The sequence below is a fragment of the Suncus etruscus genome, chromosome 6, assembly GCF_024139225.1.
Source record: "Suncus etruscus isolate mSunEtr1 chromosome 6, mSunEtr1.pri.cur, whole genome shotgun sequence".
In the NCBI taxonomy this organism is placed as follows: Eukaryota; Metazoa; Chordata; class Mammalia; order Eulipotyphla; family Soricidae; genus Suncus; species Suncus etruscus.
The window spans coordinates 118,181,624-118,198,420 of NC_064853.1; the positions used below are offsets into that span (position 1 = coordinate 118,181,624).

A 16,797-nucleotide genomic window follows, 5' to 3' on the forward strand; every position below is an offset into this window, starting at 1 on the left:
ACCTTACCCAAATTTTATTTATTTTTGGTTTTTGGACCACACCCAGTGATGCTCCTGACTATGTGCTCAGAAATCTTGCTTCTGGCTGGGAGGACCATATGGGATGCCTGGGATCGAACCAAGGTTCGATCAGCTGCATCCGTTTTATTTTATTTTATTTTATTTATTTTTAGGTTATATCCAGTGGTGCTTAAGATCTGTTCCTGGTTCTTTGTTCAGGAGTGAACTCTGGTGGTGCCAGGGAATGACCAAGGTTGGCTGCATGCAAAGCAAGGCCTTCCCCTGTACTCTCTGGCCCTAAGAGCTAACCTAAATTTTAGACAGACAGATTGGCACTGTTCTTAAATATTTGTATAAGACTAAGGTACAACCCTGCATAAAGAATAATCATGGGAATTAACTAATATTTTCTGATTGCTTTCTTTGACATGAGTGGACCCTTCTCCCTGCTGCAGACGTGTTAGCATTGCTAAGCAGAACCTTCGTGGAGTCTGGGAACCTTTCACAGAGAGAGAAGCAGGAGCACTAGTAGACGAATATGAAATATGAAAATGAAATAAATGAGACCACACAAAATACATTGTATGGGGACCCTTGTCCAAGGGATGAGAGACAAGTTTACTTTTCAGCTGATGACAATTATAAGCACAAAGTCTGGTATGCAAGGTGTTCACGAAGAGCAGGAGAGCAGTACAATGGGGAAACAGGCCTTAAATTTACATATTAAAAGATTCTTCAGGTGAGAAAGAACTCTGCTGGAAGGCAGTGAAACCAGAGCTAGAGATGTTTTTGGTTTAGCAAAAAGCAGGTTTTTCAAGAAAGCAGGAGGAGAGAGACAGAGATATTTATGATGTTTATGTAGTAGCCGGAAAATAGATTTTAGGGGGGATGGAAATAATTGTTTATCATCATAGAGCTAGACTCAAAAAAACAAGCTGCTGGGGCGAGGTTATACGAACTAGCCAGCAGGGAATTTTTGGCGGGTTTTTGGTACTGACATTTCTTTGTAGGAAAGCTGAGGGTGGATTTCTTTTTTTTTTTTTTTTTTTTGGTTTTTGGGCCACACCCGGTGGTGCTCAGAGGTTATTCCTGACTGTCTGCTCAGAAATAGCTCCTGGCAGACACGGGGATTCGAACCAACCACCTTAGGTCCTGGATCCGCTGCTTGCAAGACAAACTCTGCTGTGCTATCTCTCCGGGCCCAAGGCTGGATTTCTATAGTGTCCAAATAAAGAGAAAATGTAATGTTACAGCCATGTTGGAATTACTGCCAATGATCCACGCAAAGGGTCAAATGATTGACTTCGCTAAGCGGGCCTTTTGGCAAATAATTCTTTGGGAGGAAGGCAAAAAGCCATGTCTGGTGCATGCCCCCCCCCCAAGTGGGGGGTAACATCTCCTCTCTTTCTCCCTTCTTTACTTGCAGTCTCAGGCTTACTCCTGTGCTTGAGGGCCTCTATGAACATGTGCCAGGGATTGATTTCAGGGTCTGCTGTGTGCACCTCACTGTACTTTTTCCAGCCTCACTTACAACTTACTTTAACCATATAGTGTGAACCAAATGCTCCTTTTCTTTTCTTTCTTTCTTTTTTTTTGGGGGGGGGGTTGGGTCACACCTGGCAGCGCTCAGGGGTCACTCCTGGCTCTATGCTCAGAAATTGCTCCTGGCAGTCTTGCGGGACCACATGGGATGCTGGGGTTTGAACCATTGTCCTTTTGTATGCAAGGCAAATGCCTTACCTCCATGTTATCTCTCTGGCCCCAAATGTTCTTTCCTTTTTGTTGGATTTGGGACCACACCGGGCAGTGCTCAGGGCTTACTCTTAGCTATGCACTCAGGAATCCTCCTAGCAGAACTTGGGGGACCTCATAGAGTGCAAGGATAGAACCTGGGTCTACCACATACAAGGCAGGTGCCCTATCCATTCTACTATCACTCTGGTCCTGACTAGATTTTTTGTGTGTGTGACTGGAGAGATAGTCCAGGGTTTAAGACCCTTGCTTTGCATTGAACCTACTCTTGTTCAATCCCCGACACACATAGGGTGTCTTGAGCATAGAGTGGGCTTTGGACCCCACTCCTCTCCCGACCACCGCACCTCCCAACCACCCCAGTACAGAGTAATAAATCAAGCTACATTTGCATTGCTTTTCAGGCCTCCGTGTCTCTTTGCTGTTTTAGTTTTGTGACCTTGGCCACAATGAATTTTTTGTCCTCTGTAAAATGCAGAGACGGGGAATGAGCTGCGTGTGGTTGTTAGAAGAATTAGAAATTCAATTTCCGGGGATCTCTGAGCGTGGCCCTGAAACCAAGAAAATGAAAATAACAAAGTCAGAGCTCTTTGCACACCAAATTCTGATTTTATTTGGCAAAAACTGAGTGACTTTTTATCTGTGGTCACTGCCAAAACTGATGAAGAGAGGAAAGCAGCATCTCCAAAAGTAGCCATGGACTTCAGGCAGAGGCTGGGGAGAGAGAGGAGGCTGGAAATAGAGCTGGAAGTGACAGAGTGGTCGAGATGTGGGGGAAGCACAGCGGGCAGTTAATTCTTGTTCTCTCCCTGCCTGTTGAGTGGTTTGCAAGGGCTTCTGGGAGAGAAATGTGGGGTAGTTCAGATGGGCGACAAATGGAATGGAAGAGAAAACAACTCCAAAGAGATCCCTATAATCTGAGAGAGGCCAGCCTTTCAAGAATTGATTTCAGGATAGCACTCGATAAAATCTCTTCTAGAGTCCTTGTATAAGAAGATGGAAAAATGTGGGCTGGCTGATAGAATAGGAGGTGGATTTGAAGGTGCTTATATAACTTCTGTTCAAGATGCTTTTCTCAGGGCTGGAGTGGTGGCGCAAGCAGTAGGGTATTTGCTTTGCACGCACTAACCTGGGACGGACTGCTGTTCGATCCACTGGCATCCCATATGGTCAGCGATTTCTGAGCACACAAGCCAGGAGTAATCCCTGATCATCACAGGTGTGGCCCAAAGAGAAAAAAAAAAGCTTTCCTTGCTCTACTTTATTTGTCCATATACTCTCTGTTGGAAAGGATCTTAGAAATAGATTCTGTATGGGGCCAGAGAAGTAATATGGGGTTTGGGGAGAATTGTTGCTTGCCTTCTACACTGAAAACCCCTGTTTGATTCCTGGCACCACCTGTGAACTCCCCACCAATACCTCCAGGAGCAAGCTTTGATCACCATTGATTATGACCTCCTCCCAAATAAAATAAATCAAGGATGGGGCCAGAGAGGTAGTATAAGGAGTGAAGGCAATTATCCTGCATGCTGCCCGCCAGCTCCAGTTTATTCCTCAGCACCATCACAGAGCCATGAGCATCACCAGGTGTGTGGTGCAAGCCCCCAACCCCTCAATAAAATGTTTTTTAAAATTCAAGACTGGGGGGTTAGAGTGGTGGTAGGGAGTGGTAAGGTGTCTTTGTTGCCAGTGCTAGCCTAGGACAGATTGAGGTTCGATCCCCTTGGCGTCCCATATGGTCCCCCAAGCCAGGAGCGACTTCTGAGCGCATAGCCAGGAGTAACCCCTGATCATCATCAGGTGTGGCCCCCCCCCCCCCAAAAAAAAAGAGAAAAATCAAGACTGGGGTCAGATATAGACCACAGATGATAAAAGGTCTTGCACGTGGCTGGTCCTCATTTCATCCTTGGAACCACATATGGTTCCAGAAATCATCAGGAATAAACCCTGAGCACAACAATGTATAGCCTAAAACCTACCCCTCCAAAAAATATAAAAAGATTATGTAGACTATGCCTAAAATTGATTCCTTTTCTACAAATCAGTCCCCCTTTTCTTGTTGGTGTTTTGGGCCACATTTGCTGTGCTCCAAACTTACTTCTGGTAGGGCTCTGGGGACCCTATGGGGTGCCAAGAGTTGAACCCAGATTGGCTGCATGCAAAGCAAATGCCTTACCTTGCAGTGTTTTCTCCAGCCTGGTCTTTATTTTTCTCGTTCTTTATTCTTTTTTGTTCTGTTCTGTTTTTGTTTTTCTGGGTTTTTTTTTTGGGGGGGAGGGCACACCCAGTGGTTTTCAGGGGTTATTCCTGGCTCTGCGCTCAGAAATCACCCCTACTATTGTGCTTTCACTTTGGCTGCCTGATCTTTCTTTCTGCCTGTTAATTTGTTGTTGGTGGTGTTTTGTTTGTTGGGTTCTGGTTTTGGGAGTCATACCTGGTGCTGCTCAGAAATTACTCCTCAGACTCGGGGGACCATAGGGTTACTCCTAGCTATGCACTCATAAATCGCTCCTGGCTTGGGGGACCATATGAAATGCCAGGGGATCAAACTGTGGTCTGTCCTCAGCTAGTGCACACAAGGCAGCTGCCTTACAGCCAGCGTCACTGCTCCAGCTCTCCCCTTGTTAATTTTTTTTTTTTTTTTTTTTTTTGTGGTTTTTGGGTCACACCCGGCAGTGCTCAGGGGTTATTCCTGGCTCCAGGCTCAGAAATTGCTCCTGGCAGGCACGGGGGACCATATGGGACGCCGGGATTCGAACCGATGACCTCCTGCATGAAAGGCAAACGCCTTACCTCCATGCTATCTCTCCGGCCCCCCCTTGTTAATTTTTAATAAAGAAATCTCGGGGCCGGGCGGTGGCGCTCGAGGTAAGGTGCCTGCCTTACCTGCGCTAGCCTAGGAGACGGACCGCGGTTCGATCCCCCGGCGTCCCATATGGTCCCCCAAGCCAGGAGCGACTTCTGAGCGCATAGTCAGGAGTAACCCCTGAGCATCACCGGGTGTGGCCCAAAAACCAAAAAAAAAAAAAAAAAAAAAAAAAGAAATCTCTGTAGTGAAAAAGGACTGCCGTCTACTCCCTCCAGTTGTCCCTGTTGTCCCAAGGGAACAAACACTATTAATAGTTGCTTGTATGATCTTATTGTATTATGCATATTTCATCACACAGGTGTTAGAATGACTGGAAAGTATGTGCTGTTTCCCTTAGTAAATTGTCCGATCCTTAAGAGGAAGGATTCTGGGCTGGAGAGGAGGTAAGATGCTTGCCTTGCATACACCTGATCTGACTTCCATCTCTGGCACGTCATGGGGTAATGTCGAACATAGAACCAGGAATGCTCCCCTGAGCATCATTGGTATTGGATGTCTCCCTACTACCTTGAATTGGGGGGGAGGGGAGGGGAAAGGGGAGAGGGGGAGAGAGAGATAGATCCTGTTTTTATCGCTCCCAAGTTATTTTCACATGGATGCATCTTACTAAATACAAGATCATGAAAATGAAGCTGGAACTGGGAAGATTCTCTGGTCTGGGAACTCTATCACTTTTTCTCCATGGTCAGATCTGGGACACTCATTTCCCCACCTACCCCCAAGTTTTGGATGAAGATGTCGAACCACATCCTTGTCATATGTGCCATGACACAGAACTGGGAAAGGGAGCTAATAACAGCAGATGACAGAATCTAAACAGCAGATGACTCTCCAGAATGCTGTGTTCCGTGGAAGGGAACAGGGAGAGGGCTGGAATCTTGGGTGTGAGGGAAATAGCCCACAACTGCATGATTAAGAGTTCACATTGCATACCACTTTGTTTTCTTCTTATTGGGAGGCCAGGGTAAGCTTGCCACACCATTTCAGCCGTTTGTGCCTGACAGCAGCAAAGCCTGCAGTGTTAGCTGAAGCAGAGGCAGATGCTGGGAAGGCTGCCTCCTGGGTCTATTCTCTTAATTTGTCAGACTCCTCATTGAGTATTGTGTTTATTTTGTGGTGCCACACATATCCAACAAATTGGATTGTACTCAGAGAAAGTGAACATGGTAAATAAGTCAGGGCCACGGGTCCAGAGAGGTAGTGTGAGAAGGTTGCAAAGGACTTTGCACGGTGCCAGAGCAATAGTCCAGTGGAGTAAGTGCTTGCCTTGTACACAGCCAACGTAGATTTGATTCCAGCCCACGTATGGTTCTCCAAATCCCTCCATCTTGCAAATCCTCAAAATAAAAGGGCCTAGAAGTCAGATCAAGGTTTTATCTTGGGTTCTAGACCTTTCTAGTTATAAGAACCTGATAAAGTCGTGCTTGTGTTGATTTTCATGCCAGAATGATACTACTTTTGGAGTCGGGGAGGGGGCCATCATAAGAATTAAAACTGATTCAAATACTTAAAGACTGTACTCCATGACTTTTGGGAGTGGGACAGATGGTTGGGCCATACCCTGCAATGTTTAGTGGCTATTCTTGGCTCTGTATTTAGGACTGAGCCCTTGTCGTTCTCAGGGGACCATCCTTGGAATTCAAATCAGCTGCATGCAAGACAAATGCCTTATTTCCTGTACTGTATCTGCAGTCTCTCCAAGATCCTTTGTGGGGCCAGAGCAATAGTCCAGTGGAGAAGGTGCTTGCCTTGCACATAGCCAACATAGGTTTGATTCCCAGTACCACATACGGTTCCCCAAACTGCTCCAAGAGTGATTCCTAAGCACCGTTGGGTAGGGCTTAGGTTTGGTTCCCCTGCGTCTCTTATTGTCCCCCAAGCCAGGAGTGATTCTGAGCGCACAGCCAGGAGTAATCCTTGAGAGTCACAGAGTGTGGCCCAAAAGAAAGAAAAGAAAGAAAATTATAGAAAACCATAATAAATGGGGGTGGGGATAGGCCATGGCATGATACTTGGGGGCAGGAAGAGAACAGGAGGGTCCCAGGAAGAAAACAAGGTTAGAAAGGGGTCACAGTTGGAAGAGGAATGGAAACATTGCTTTAAAGATTGTAGGTTGGGTTTAAGGGTTCCAAGAACTGTGAAGAAGGGATCCCTTCTGGCAGTTTCAACCCAGTGCTGCCTCAGCCCACCGGTACTGGGGTGTTCGTGTGGTGGGGTGCTAGGAATCAGATGTAAGATTGTTGCCTGCTCTGCATGTGCTATGACCCTGTGAACCCCTTCCCCTGTGCTTTTATTTTGCAGAAGTGTTTGGGACAACGCCCAGCAATACTTGGGAGCTTACTCCTGGCTCTGTGCTCAGAAATCAATCCTGGCAGGTCTAGGGGGAAGGCCGGGGATCGAACCTTGATTGGCCACATGCAAGACTACAGGCCGCATCTTTCTTCTGCAGGAACCACCTCACTCCCCCAGCAACAGATGGAAAAAAAAAGTTTCCTTTGCTTCCTCTTTTTAATTTATTCTTCTCTTTGCTTTTGTGATTCAAAGTGTTGACTCGGAGACAGAGGGAAGCCAAGAACAGAAGACTGGGAGAGACTTCCTCTGACACAGACGAGTGAGTGAGGGGTACAGGACTCAACCACCCACCTGGCCCAATACAGACCCACTCCTTGCTCCCTTTTTCCAACCTACCCCTCTTTTTGTGGCCCCAGGTATTTTTCTTTGCCTTTTCTTATGCTAAGTTCATAACTGAGCAGGGTAGTGTCTCTCCCTTTTTCTGACCCCAAGAAAACCCATCTGTGCACCCCGCTTCCTCATGCTCACCATGTAACTGCAGTATCTGCGGGTTGCTGAGAGCTGTTTCTGGGAAACTGGCTATTTTGCCAAGGAAACTAGTGTTGAATTGCAAAAAAGTTGGGCAATATAGAAGACTTCCTGGGTTCTGGGGAAAGTGCCCTACCCAGTGCCCAAGAGCAGACATCTACCTGGGAGTGGCATCTTTGATGCTAGTCATGGAGTCTTCAGGTCATCCCCACTGACCTGACTGCTGATTCCTTAGAATCCTACAGAACTAAAAGAAACCTCCCTTCTCCCCCTTTCCCGCACTCCCTTTTCCCCCTTTCTTCCTTCTTCTTCCCTCCAATCCCCCCCTCTCCCCAGCTCTCTTCTCCCCTCTCCTCCCCTCCCTCTCCCCTCTTCCTCTCCCCCTTCTCTTCCCCTTCCCTTCTCTACCCTCCCCTTCCCTCCACTCCCCTCCCCTCCTCTCTTCCATTCTTCCCTCCCTCTCCTCCTCCGCCTCTCCTTCCCTTCTCCCTACTCTCCCCCCTTTCTTCCTATCTTCTCCCCCCCCCCCCCCTTTCTAGTCCTCTCCTTCCTTTTTCTCTTTTTGGGCTGGTGTAGTCCAAAAACAAAAAGGGGGAAAAAAAGAGAACCATTTATTTTCATCCTTGTCCTCAAGGATTTCTTTGTCCTGGATGCCCAGTAACCCTTCCCTGGAGGGCATAATTTCCTCTAAAAATAGCTGTGAAATTAGGCAAAGCCTCTGGCCGAATCTTGGTCTCTGGTCAGTTCCTCATTGCCTGGGTGCTTGGTAGTAGAATTCAGGAAATCGTTCTGGAGACAAGACTTGATTTACTAATCAGACAAGTTCATCCACTCTAGTAAAACTGTCATCTTGATTTAATGCTTTCTTTTTTGTCCCAATTTAATTTCCTGTTGGAAAGTGTGTGTGGTGGTGGTGGGGGCAGATCTCACTTTATTTTACTAGCTTTTGACAGCGTATTTTATGTGCCGCGCAATCAGCGTTGCTGGAGATCGTTAGAAGAGCTGATTTCATTATCATCCCACCACTGGCGCTGTAGGGGGGCAGTCTGGGACCCCAGTGCATAACTCAGCAGTGTGGAGAATGGGGGATCATTTCCTTGTGAGCCTACTGCATGAACAAATGGTTGCTGGTCCACAGGTGAAAGAGAGAGTGAACAATAGATAGTTGGAGACATGGTCACAAACCTGGAGGCAACCCCAGCTCAGTTTCCACTCCCTTTTCTTCCAGGAATGAGAAATGTTACCTCTGCAAAGCCATGGTCCCCATTCAAGATTATTATAGGCACATCAAGACCTGCCTGCGTCATGCCAAGAGGGGCACCAACAGCTGGGGAGGAAAATCTGGGGATTGGCAAAACCCAGGCTCTGAGGAGGGCGACCAGCCCATACCACAAGGCCAGGGAAACCCCAAGGTATACAAGGGCACTTTGGGACATGGAGCCTCTCACTTTTCTCTCCCTTTCTTCTATTTATCTTGAAGCAAGATCAGTGCTTTGAAAGATGCCTGGTTTCTTTAGGGGCGGTAAGGCAGAGAGTTAGAGCAAGAGGTATCATATTTGCCTTGTACACAGCTGAGGCCAGAAGCCTGGTTTTATCCCCAGCACCCTCTGTGAGCCCATGGCATCCCTTCGCATAGAGCCACAAGAATAGACCAGACAGGTATCGCCTAGTCCAACTACCTACCTTAAAATATAAAATGGGCTGGAGTGATAGCACAGTGGGTGGGGCATTTATCTTGCACAAAGCTGGCCTGTGTTTGGCCCCTGGCATCCCATATGATCCCCTGAGATTGCCGGGACAATTTCTGAGCACATACCCAGGAGTAAACCCCTGAGAGCAGTTTTGTGCGGCCAATATATATATATACATACCATATTTTCCGGCATGTAAGATGACTGAGCGTATAAGATGCCTACTTTTCCTGTTAAAATATAGTGTTTGGGGGGCTAGAGAGATAGCACAGCGGTAGGATGTTTGCCTTACAAGTTGCCAACCCAGGACCAATGTCCTGGCATCCCATATAGTCCCCTGAGCCTGCCAGGTGGGATTTCTGAGCGCAGAGCCAGAAGTAACCCCTGAGCTTCACTGGGTGTGACCCAAATATATATATATATATATATATATATATATATATATATATATATATATATATATATATATATATATATATATATATATATATATATATTAGGGTTTGGGCTATAAGACTACCTCTTTTTTAATGCACACCAAATGGAAATTAAAAAACATAAGAGAAAAAGCATAGACCCTCAAAATTTAACAGTATTTGTTTAATAAAGCTAGACTTAGATTGTTGGAGTGCCAACAATCATTTTAGATTTGTCATTTATAGTGAGTGACTGTGATTTTATAATTGTGATCTACATTGAGAGCAGGGAGACGGGGCTCCTCCAAGAGCAACTGGCTGGGGTGCAGTGATTAATAGGACAGCTAGAGAGAAAGAGCGCCTCCTCTGTGGCCCATAAAAGCTGAACAGAGGACTGAGCACTGGAAAGCCGCATCCCCTGCGGCTGGATGAGAGGCGGCTCTGTAACTAGGCTCCTCTGTGTGCCCTAAAAGATGAATCAGGACAAGCAGAAGACTGAGTGATGACGCTTGGTGGCTGGATGGGATACAGTGGTAAGGGGCTCGGATCACTCGTCCCTGAAGCTGGAGTAAGTTTCAGCATGCCGTATACTAGCGTATAAGATGACCCCTGACTTTAGTTTTTCATGGCTTAAAAAGTTGCCTTATAAGGGGCCGGAGAGATAGCATGGAGGTAAGGCATTTGCCTTTCATGCAGGAGGTCATCGGTTCGAATCCCGGAGCCCCATATGGTCCCCCGTGCCTGCCAGGAGCAATTTCTGAGCCTGGAGCCAGGAATAACCCCTGAGCACTGCCGGTGTGACCCAAAAACCACAAAAAAAAAAAAAAAAAAAAAGTTGCCTTATGGGGCCGGAGAGATAGCATGGAGGTAAGGCGTTTGCCTTTCATGCAGGAGGTCATCTGTTCAAATCCCAGCATCCCATATGGTTATGGTTCCCTGTGCCTGCCAGGAGCAATTTCTGAGCCTGGAGCCAGGAATAACCCCTGAGCACTGCCGGGTGTGACTCAAAAACCACACACACACAAAAAAGTTGCCTTATATGCTGGAGAATGAATATATATATAAAATAAAACAAAAACGGAGACCCAACATACAACAAATGGTTATTTTTAGTTAAAAAATATTATGTGCTACACAAAGACTACTTTTTTTGGGGGGGCCATACCTTTCAGTGCTTGGAGGTCAATCCTGACTGCATCTCTGTATGCAAGCAGTCACCTAAGTATATTATCTCTCCAGCCCAGATTTTTTTCCCCTTTAGAGATTTTTTTAAAAAATCAATTTATTTTAAAGGTATCCTTTCACAGGAAGTTTTTTTTTGTTTTTTTTTTTTTGGGGGGGGGGTTGGCCACACCCAATGGTGCTCAGGACTCTGCGTTAACAAATCGCTCCTAGCAGGCTCGGGGAACCATATGGAATGCCAGGTATCAAACCAAGGTCGGTCCTGGATTGGCTACGTGCAAGGCAAATGCCCTACCTCTGTGCTATCACTCCAGGCCCCCAGGAGTTATTTCTTTTTTGTTGTTGTTTTTTGGGCCACACCTGACAATGTTCAGGGGTTACTCCTGGCTCTGTGCTCAGAAATTGCTCCTGGCGGGGCTGGAAAGATAGCATGGAGGTAAGGCGTTTGCCTTGCATGCTGAAGGACGGTGGTTTGAATCCCGGCATCTCATATGGTCCCCCAAGCCTGCCAGGAGCGATTTCTGAGCATAGAGCCAGGAGTAACCCCTGAGCGCTGCCAGGTGTGACCCAAAAACAAAACAAAACAAAAAAAATAGAAATCACACCTGGCAGGCACTGGGGACCATATGGGATGCTGGGGATTGAACCCAGGTCAAACCTGGGGATCAAACCTGGACCAGCCACATCAAGGCAAATGCCCTACCCACTGTGCAGTCACTCTGGCCCAACACAGTTTTTCATGGCTGTGCTCAGGGATCACTTCTGGCAGGACTTGAGGGACCCCGTGTGATGCCAGTTATTAAACTGGCTGACATTAACTCTTATTCTGTCTGGCCCCAGATTTTTTTCCCCTTGATTTTAGGCCTATACTTAGTCAAGTGTAGGCTTAGTACTCGGCTCACTCGGCTTAGGGACCTTTTTTTTTACGGGGACCATATGGGACACCGGGATTCGAACCGATGACCTCCTGCATGAAAGGCAAACGCCTTACCTCCATGCTATCTCTCTGGCCCCTGGGCTCGGGGACCTTATGGGGAACTGAAGATGGAATCCAGTATGGCTGTGTGTATACAAGGCAGGCACCCTCCCCACTGCCCTGTCACTTAGCCCCATTGCCCCAGAACTTCTGATTTCTTTATTTTGTTTTTGGGTCGCTCCTGGCAGGCTCTGGGGACCATAAGGGATGCTGGGATTCTAACCATGGTTTGTTCTGGGTCCACCACATGCAAGGCAAATGTCCTACTGCTGTGCTATCTCTCCAGCCCCTTATTTCTGGTTTTTTTTTTTTTTTTTGGCCACACCCAGTGACGCTCAGGGGTTACTCCTGGCTATACGCTCAGAAATCACTCCTGCCTTGGGGGAGCATATGGGATGTCAGGGGGTCAAACCGGTCTGTCCTAAGCTAGTGCACGTGAAACAGATGCCTTACGTCCTGCACCACCACTCCAGCTTCTTATTTCTGATTTTTTTTTTGGGGGGGGGGCCCACACCTGGCGATGCTCGGGAGTTACTCCTGGCTGTCTGCTCAGAATAGCTCCTGGCAGGCACAGGGGACCATATGGAACACCAGGATTCGAACCAACCACCTTTGGTCCTGGATCGGCTGCTTGCAAGGCAAACGCCGCTGTGCTATCTCTCCGGGCCCCTTATTTCTGATTTTTAATCTCCCTAGTCATCAAAGCTTTGAGGCTGCTAAAGAGGTCACGCTGTGGGCAAGTACTCTTGGGATATTAGTGTATCCAGTCCCCACTGACTTCCTTTCCACGGATATGCTCGCTGTCAGTTATTGGAAAGCTAAAGAGCTTTCCTCGAGATGGTCGCCTACACCTCTTCTCAGAGGAGGCAGGTGTGATGAGAGTTTGAGGAGCTGTGATGTTGCCTCTGCTGGGTGGTAACAGGCCTTTTGTTTCTTTTGCTCTCCCAGGGAAAGGATCAAAGTGAAGGCCGGCTGCTCAATCTCCTGGAACACTCTGAACCCCAGACAGCAGGTGAAACAATCCCCCATACTCAGCCCAGTGTTGAGGCTTCTCCCCAGGTTGTTGCTTTCTTTTTGTCTGTGTTTGTCAGAAGTTACTCCTGGCAATTCACTCAGTAATCATTCCTGGCAGTGCTCAGGTATACTAAATGGGATGCCTGGTATTGAATCTGGGTTGACCCTGTGCACGGCAAATGCCCTTCCTGCTGTGTTGTTCCAGCCCAGGCCATCGCTTTCTGAAAAAGATGGGGAGAGAACTGTTTTGGTCACCCTAGGTTTCACATTGCAGCTTTCTAAAGCCTGAACTTGCTACACTGCCTTAGGAATGGGGGGGGGGGCAGGGATTATTGCCAAGGTATGGACAGTGAGGGCAACCTCAGGCTGGTCAAAGAGTATGCCTGGGGAATACGTGTAAGAGACTCCTTGTCACCTCTTCCCAGAACTTTGTGCTTCCTTCAGAGCCTGCCTCTAACTCCTTGTCCAGGCGACATTGTCTAGTGTGAGTGCCAGGGACCACGGAAAGAGAATGTGGCCTTGAGTCAGCATTGCTCACCAGGGAGTCCAGTGATTCCACAGTCAGAAGCTGTGCTGCATCCCAGCACCCCGCAGACTCTGAGTGTTCTTGCTGCCCCAAGAGCTTCTGCTCTTACTAGTTGTTCTGGTTAAAATTTGGTAGCTATTGTTGAAGCTGTATCAGCTTGCTTATATACTCCAGGCCATTGCCACCAAGGTGATCTGTTGTGTGACTTCCAGGGAATGGAAAGGTAGCTGAAAAATTCTCTCTCTCTCTCTCTCTCTCTCTCTCTCTCTCTCTCTCTCTCTCTCTCTCTCTCTCTCTCTCTCTCTCTCTCTCTCTCTCTCTCTCTCTCCTCTCTCTCCTCTCTCTCCTCTCTCTCCTCTCTCTCCTCTCTCTCCTCTCCCTCTCCCTCTCCCTCCCTCTCTCCCTCTCCCCCTCCCTCCCTCTCCCTCTCTCCCTCCCCCCTCTCTCTCCCTCCCTCCCCTCCCCCCTTCCATCTCCCCTCTCTCCCCTCCCCCTCCTCTCTCTTTTTTTTTTTTTTTTTGGTGGTTTTTTTTTGGGTCACACCCGGCAGTGCTCAGGGGTTATTCTTGGCTCCAGGCTCAGAAATTGCTCCTGGCAGGCACAAGGGACTATATGGGATGCTGGCATTCGAACTGATGACCTCCTGCATGAAAGGCAAACGCCTTACCTTCATGCTATCTCTCTGGCCCCCCTCTCCCTCTCTTCCACCTCCTCTCTTTCTCCCCCTAGTCCAGGTGACCTTCATATACACACATGCGTTCGCGCACACACGCACACGCACAAGCGCGCTTCTCATTCTTGTGCAGGTAAATCCAAGGCACGGAACTCAAGCAACACAGGTAGGGCATGTGTGAGCAGCTTTCCTGGTGATGCTCTCAGCAATCTCCTTTCTCCTCTCTGTCTGTAGATGCAGAGACCAGTGTTAGATCTTCTGAAGCTGGAGCCTGCAGGTACATGGGGTGGGCCTTGAAGCATGACGGCAGCACTTCTGTGGGGGTGTGAAGCAGGGAGCACCCCACTTGGCACTTGGCTTTTCCTGCAGTGGGAATTTGGGTTCAGCTTCTCCTCTGGTTGGAGGTATCCGAAACATGTGGGGCTGGCACCATGCAGGACCCTGGTGCATGCTGTTTGGGCATTTTCTCCCCTATTCTTTCTAGGGTGTCTTTCTCTGGAATGGAAGAAGCTGGCTGCAGCAGAGAGAAGTCGAGCTCCCTCACTCCACTCAGCTTCAATGAGTCACCCATCAAGTCTTTTGTTTGCATTTCTGAAGCCACAGATTGCTTGGTGGACTTTAAAAAGCAATTCACTGCCCCCCCAGGGAGCCGGCCACTGACCAAAGGTGGCAGAGGCAGGAGGAAGAAGTCCTGAAGGCAAAACCTTTAGCAGTCAATGTGAGGTTGGGGGAATGGGTTAAGGCTATTTGTGTCTTCTGGGCCTCTTGTTCATTGTTGTGCATGAACATTTGCTGCGCTGTAGCATTTGCCACCAGCAGCCACTCAGCATTCTGGTTCTGTTTCTTGCAAACTCTCGAGACAAACTGTTTCTTGCAGCCTATGGGAGTTTCCTTCTAAGTTCAAATGGAAATATATTTATGTTTATATTTTTCTGGTGAGTCTTCGTGGTACTTGGTTTATTTTCTTGGGTCCTGGGGCTTGGAGTAAGACTCTTTGTAGGCTGGTATGAGTCCTAGATTTAGATATGTGTCCCTGTGAAGCTTATCATTGGTTCGACACCCCTCTACTGAGTCACTGCTGGTGGGGTGCCCAGTTCAAGGGGGCAGGGGTGACACCTCAGACCTCCTTATTATTTTGCTAGAAGCAGACTTTGACCATTGACATCTGCTTTGGATTCATCTTCCCCTGCCACTCAGTGCCCTGTCACGTCATCTGGCTTCCTCACCCAGTAAGGAACTCTCAGCCATGGGGCAGAGATAGAACAACAAGTAAGAAGCTTTGCTTTGCAAGCAACTAAGTTCAATCCCTTGCACCCCAGAGGAACAACAGCACTGCACGCGCACACACACACACACACACACACACACACACACAAAGTTCAATCCCTTGCACCCCAGAGGAACAATAGCACTGCTCTCTCTCTCTCTCTCTCTCTCTCTCTCTCTCTCTCTCTCTCTCTCTCTCTCTCTCTCTCTCTCTCTCTCTCTCACACACACACACACACACACACACACACACACAGGAACAACAACCCCCCTCCCCCAAGCATAGCCACAAGTGATCCCTAAGCACGGAACCAGGAGTAGGCCCCAGCACTGCTAGGTGTGGTTCCACACAGCTACCCCCACCCCCATACACACACACACACACACACACACACACACACACACACACACACACACAATTCTCAGGCCTGGAGAGCTCCAAGGGACGAGCTCTTTGCAATCAGGAGATTTAGGTTTGAGCCCCCAGCACCCATGGTTCTTTGGCACTGTCAAATGTGACTCCTCTCCACACCCCAAGTTTTGCTCAAAGCCCTGAACCTTTGGGAAACTTGTCCTGAATTCCTAGGAAACACAGGGTTAGTGTCTGTAATTTTATTTTCCTTCCTACATCAAGCAGTTGGGGGTACTGGGTTACTGACCTGTCACACAATGGCGATGGATTTTTCTGGTATCTGAGAGTAAGGAAGCTACAGGAAGAAGCATATTTGAGGGGCCGGGCGGTGGCGCTAGAGGTAAGGTGCCTGCCTTGCCTGCGCTAGCCTAGGACGGACCGCGGTTCGATCCCCCGGCGTCCCATATGGTCCCCCAAGCCAGGAGCAACTTCTGAGCGCATAGCCAGGAGTAACCCCTGAGTGTCACCGGGTGTGGCCCAAAAACCAAAAAAAAAAAAAAAAAAAAAGAAACATATTTGATAGCATTTTGTTTAGGCCCAAGTACTTCAGTGTGGGCCAGACATTTTCATTCTCCACACAACATGAGAATCTCCCTAACATGAGAGTTGCATTTGCTGCTCCAAGGGGGTTCTCTAAATATGCTGGGAAAAGTGTTGGAAGCCTGAAGGGATCAGCAGAGAGAAAGTCCTTGGGGAAGCCTCTGCAGCCTACTTCAGGGCCTTTGCAATAGACTCAGGAAATAGCCAGCTCAACCGCTCACCTTTTTTCTCTGTTCAGGACCCCCTGCAGCCCAGCAGAAAGAGCCCTTAGTTTTCCAGCAATTTCTATTCTGCACCGCCCTCCAGAGCACCCAGGTGCTTAACTCTCATCACATCCTCACCGCATGTGACAGCATGTGACTGTTGTCCCCTTCATGTGGAGATGAAGAAACAAACTACAAGCTACATTTGGTTTGTGTTGCTGGGACGCTCAGTCCTCGCAGCCTTCTAGAAAAGGCTGCAGAGATCCAAGTATGGTGGGGAGGACACTTGCCTTGTACATGACTGACCTGACTTACATCCCCAGTACCTGGATTATGGTCTCCCGAGCTCTGTTAGACATAGGAAGGCAGGAGGAGGTGACTTAGTTTCTTCATTTCAAACACTGCACCCCCATGATAGAAATCCAGGCAGGAGCTCTTGAAGTTTATGCTCTGGAGT

At 48.1% G+C, this 16,797-nt stretch overlaps 1 protein-coding gene across 1 annotated transcript in view; it reads left to right on the plus strand.

The window, feature by feature from the left end:
- Window positions 1–14,851, plus strand: part of UIMC1 (ubiquitin interaction motif containing 1) — an 89,852-nt gene extending 75,001 nt beyond the window's left edge. Inside the window, exons 11-16 of the mRNA XM_049775704.1 lie at window positions 7,166–7,232; window positions 8,670–8,853; window positions 12,655–12,718; window positions 14,154–14,196; window positions 14,404–14,686; window positions 14,739–14,851. Of these exons, the coding sequence (XP_049631661.1) occupies window positions 7,166–7,232; window positions 8,670–8,853; window positions 12,655–12,718; window positions 14,154–14,196; window positions 14,404–14,614 (569 nt within the window). The 3' untranslated portion in view covers window positions 14,615–14,686; window positions 14,739–14,851. The remainder of the gene's footprint in view (window positions 1–7,165; window positions 7,233–8,669; window positions 8,854–12,654; window positions 12,719–14,153; window positions 14,197–14,403; window positions 14,687–14,738) is intronic.
- The last annotated feature ends 1,946 nt before the right edge of the window (window positions 14,852–16,797 follow it).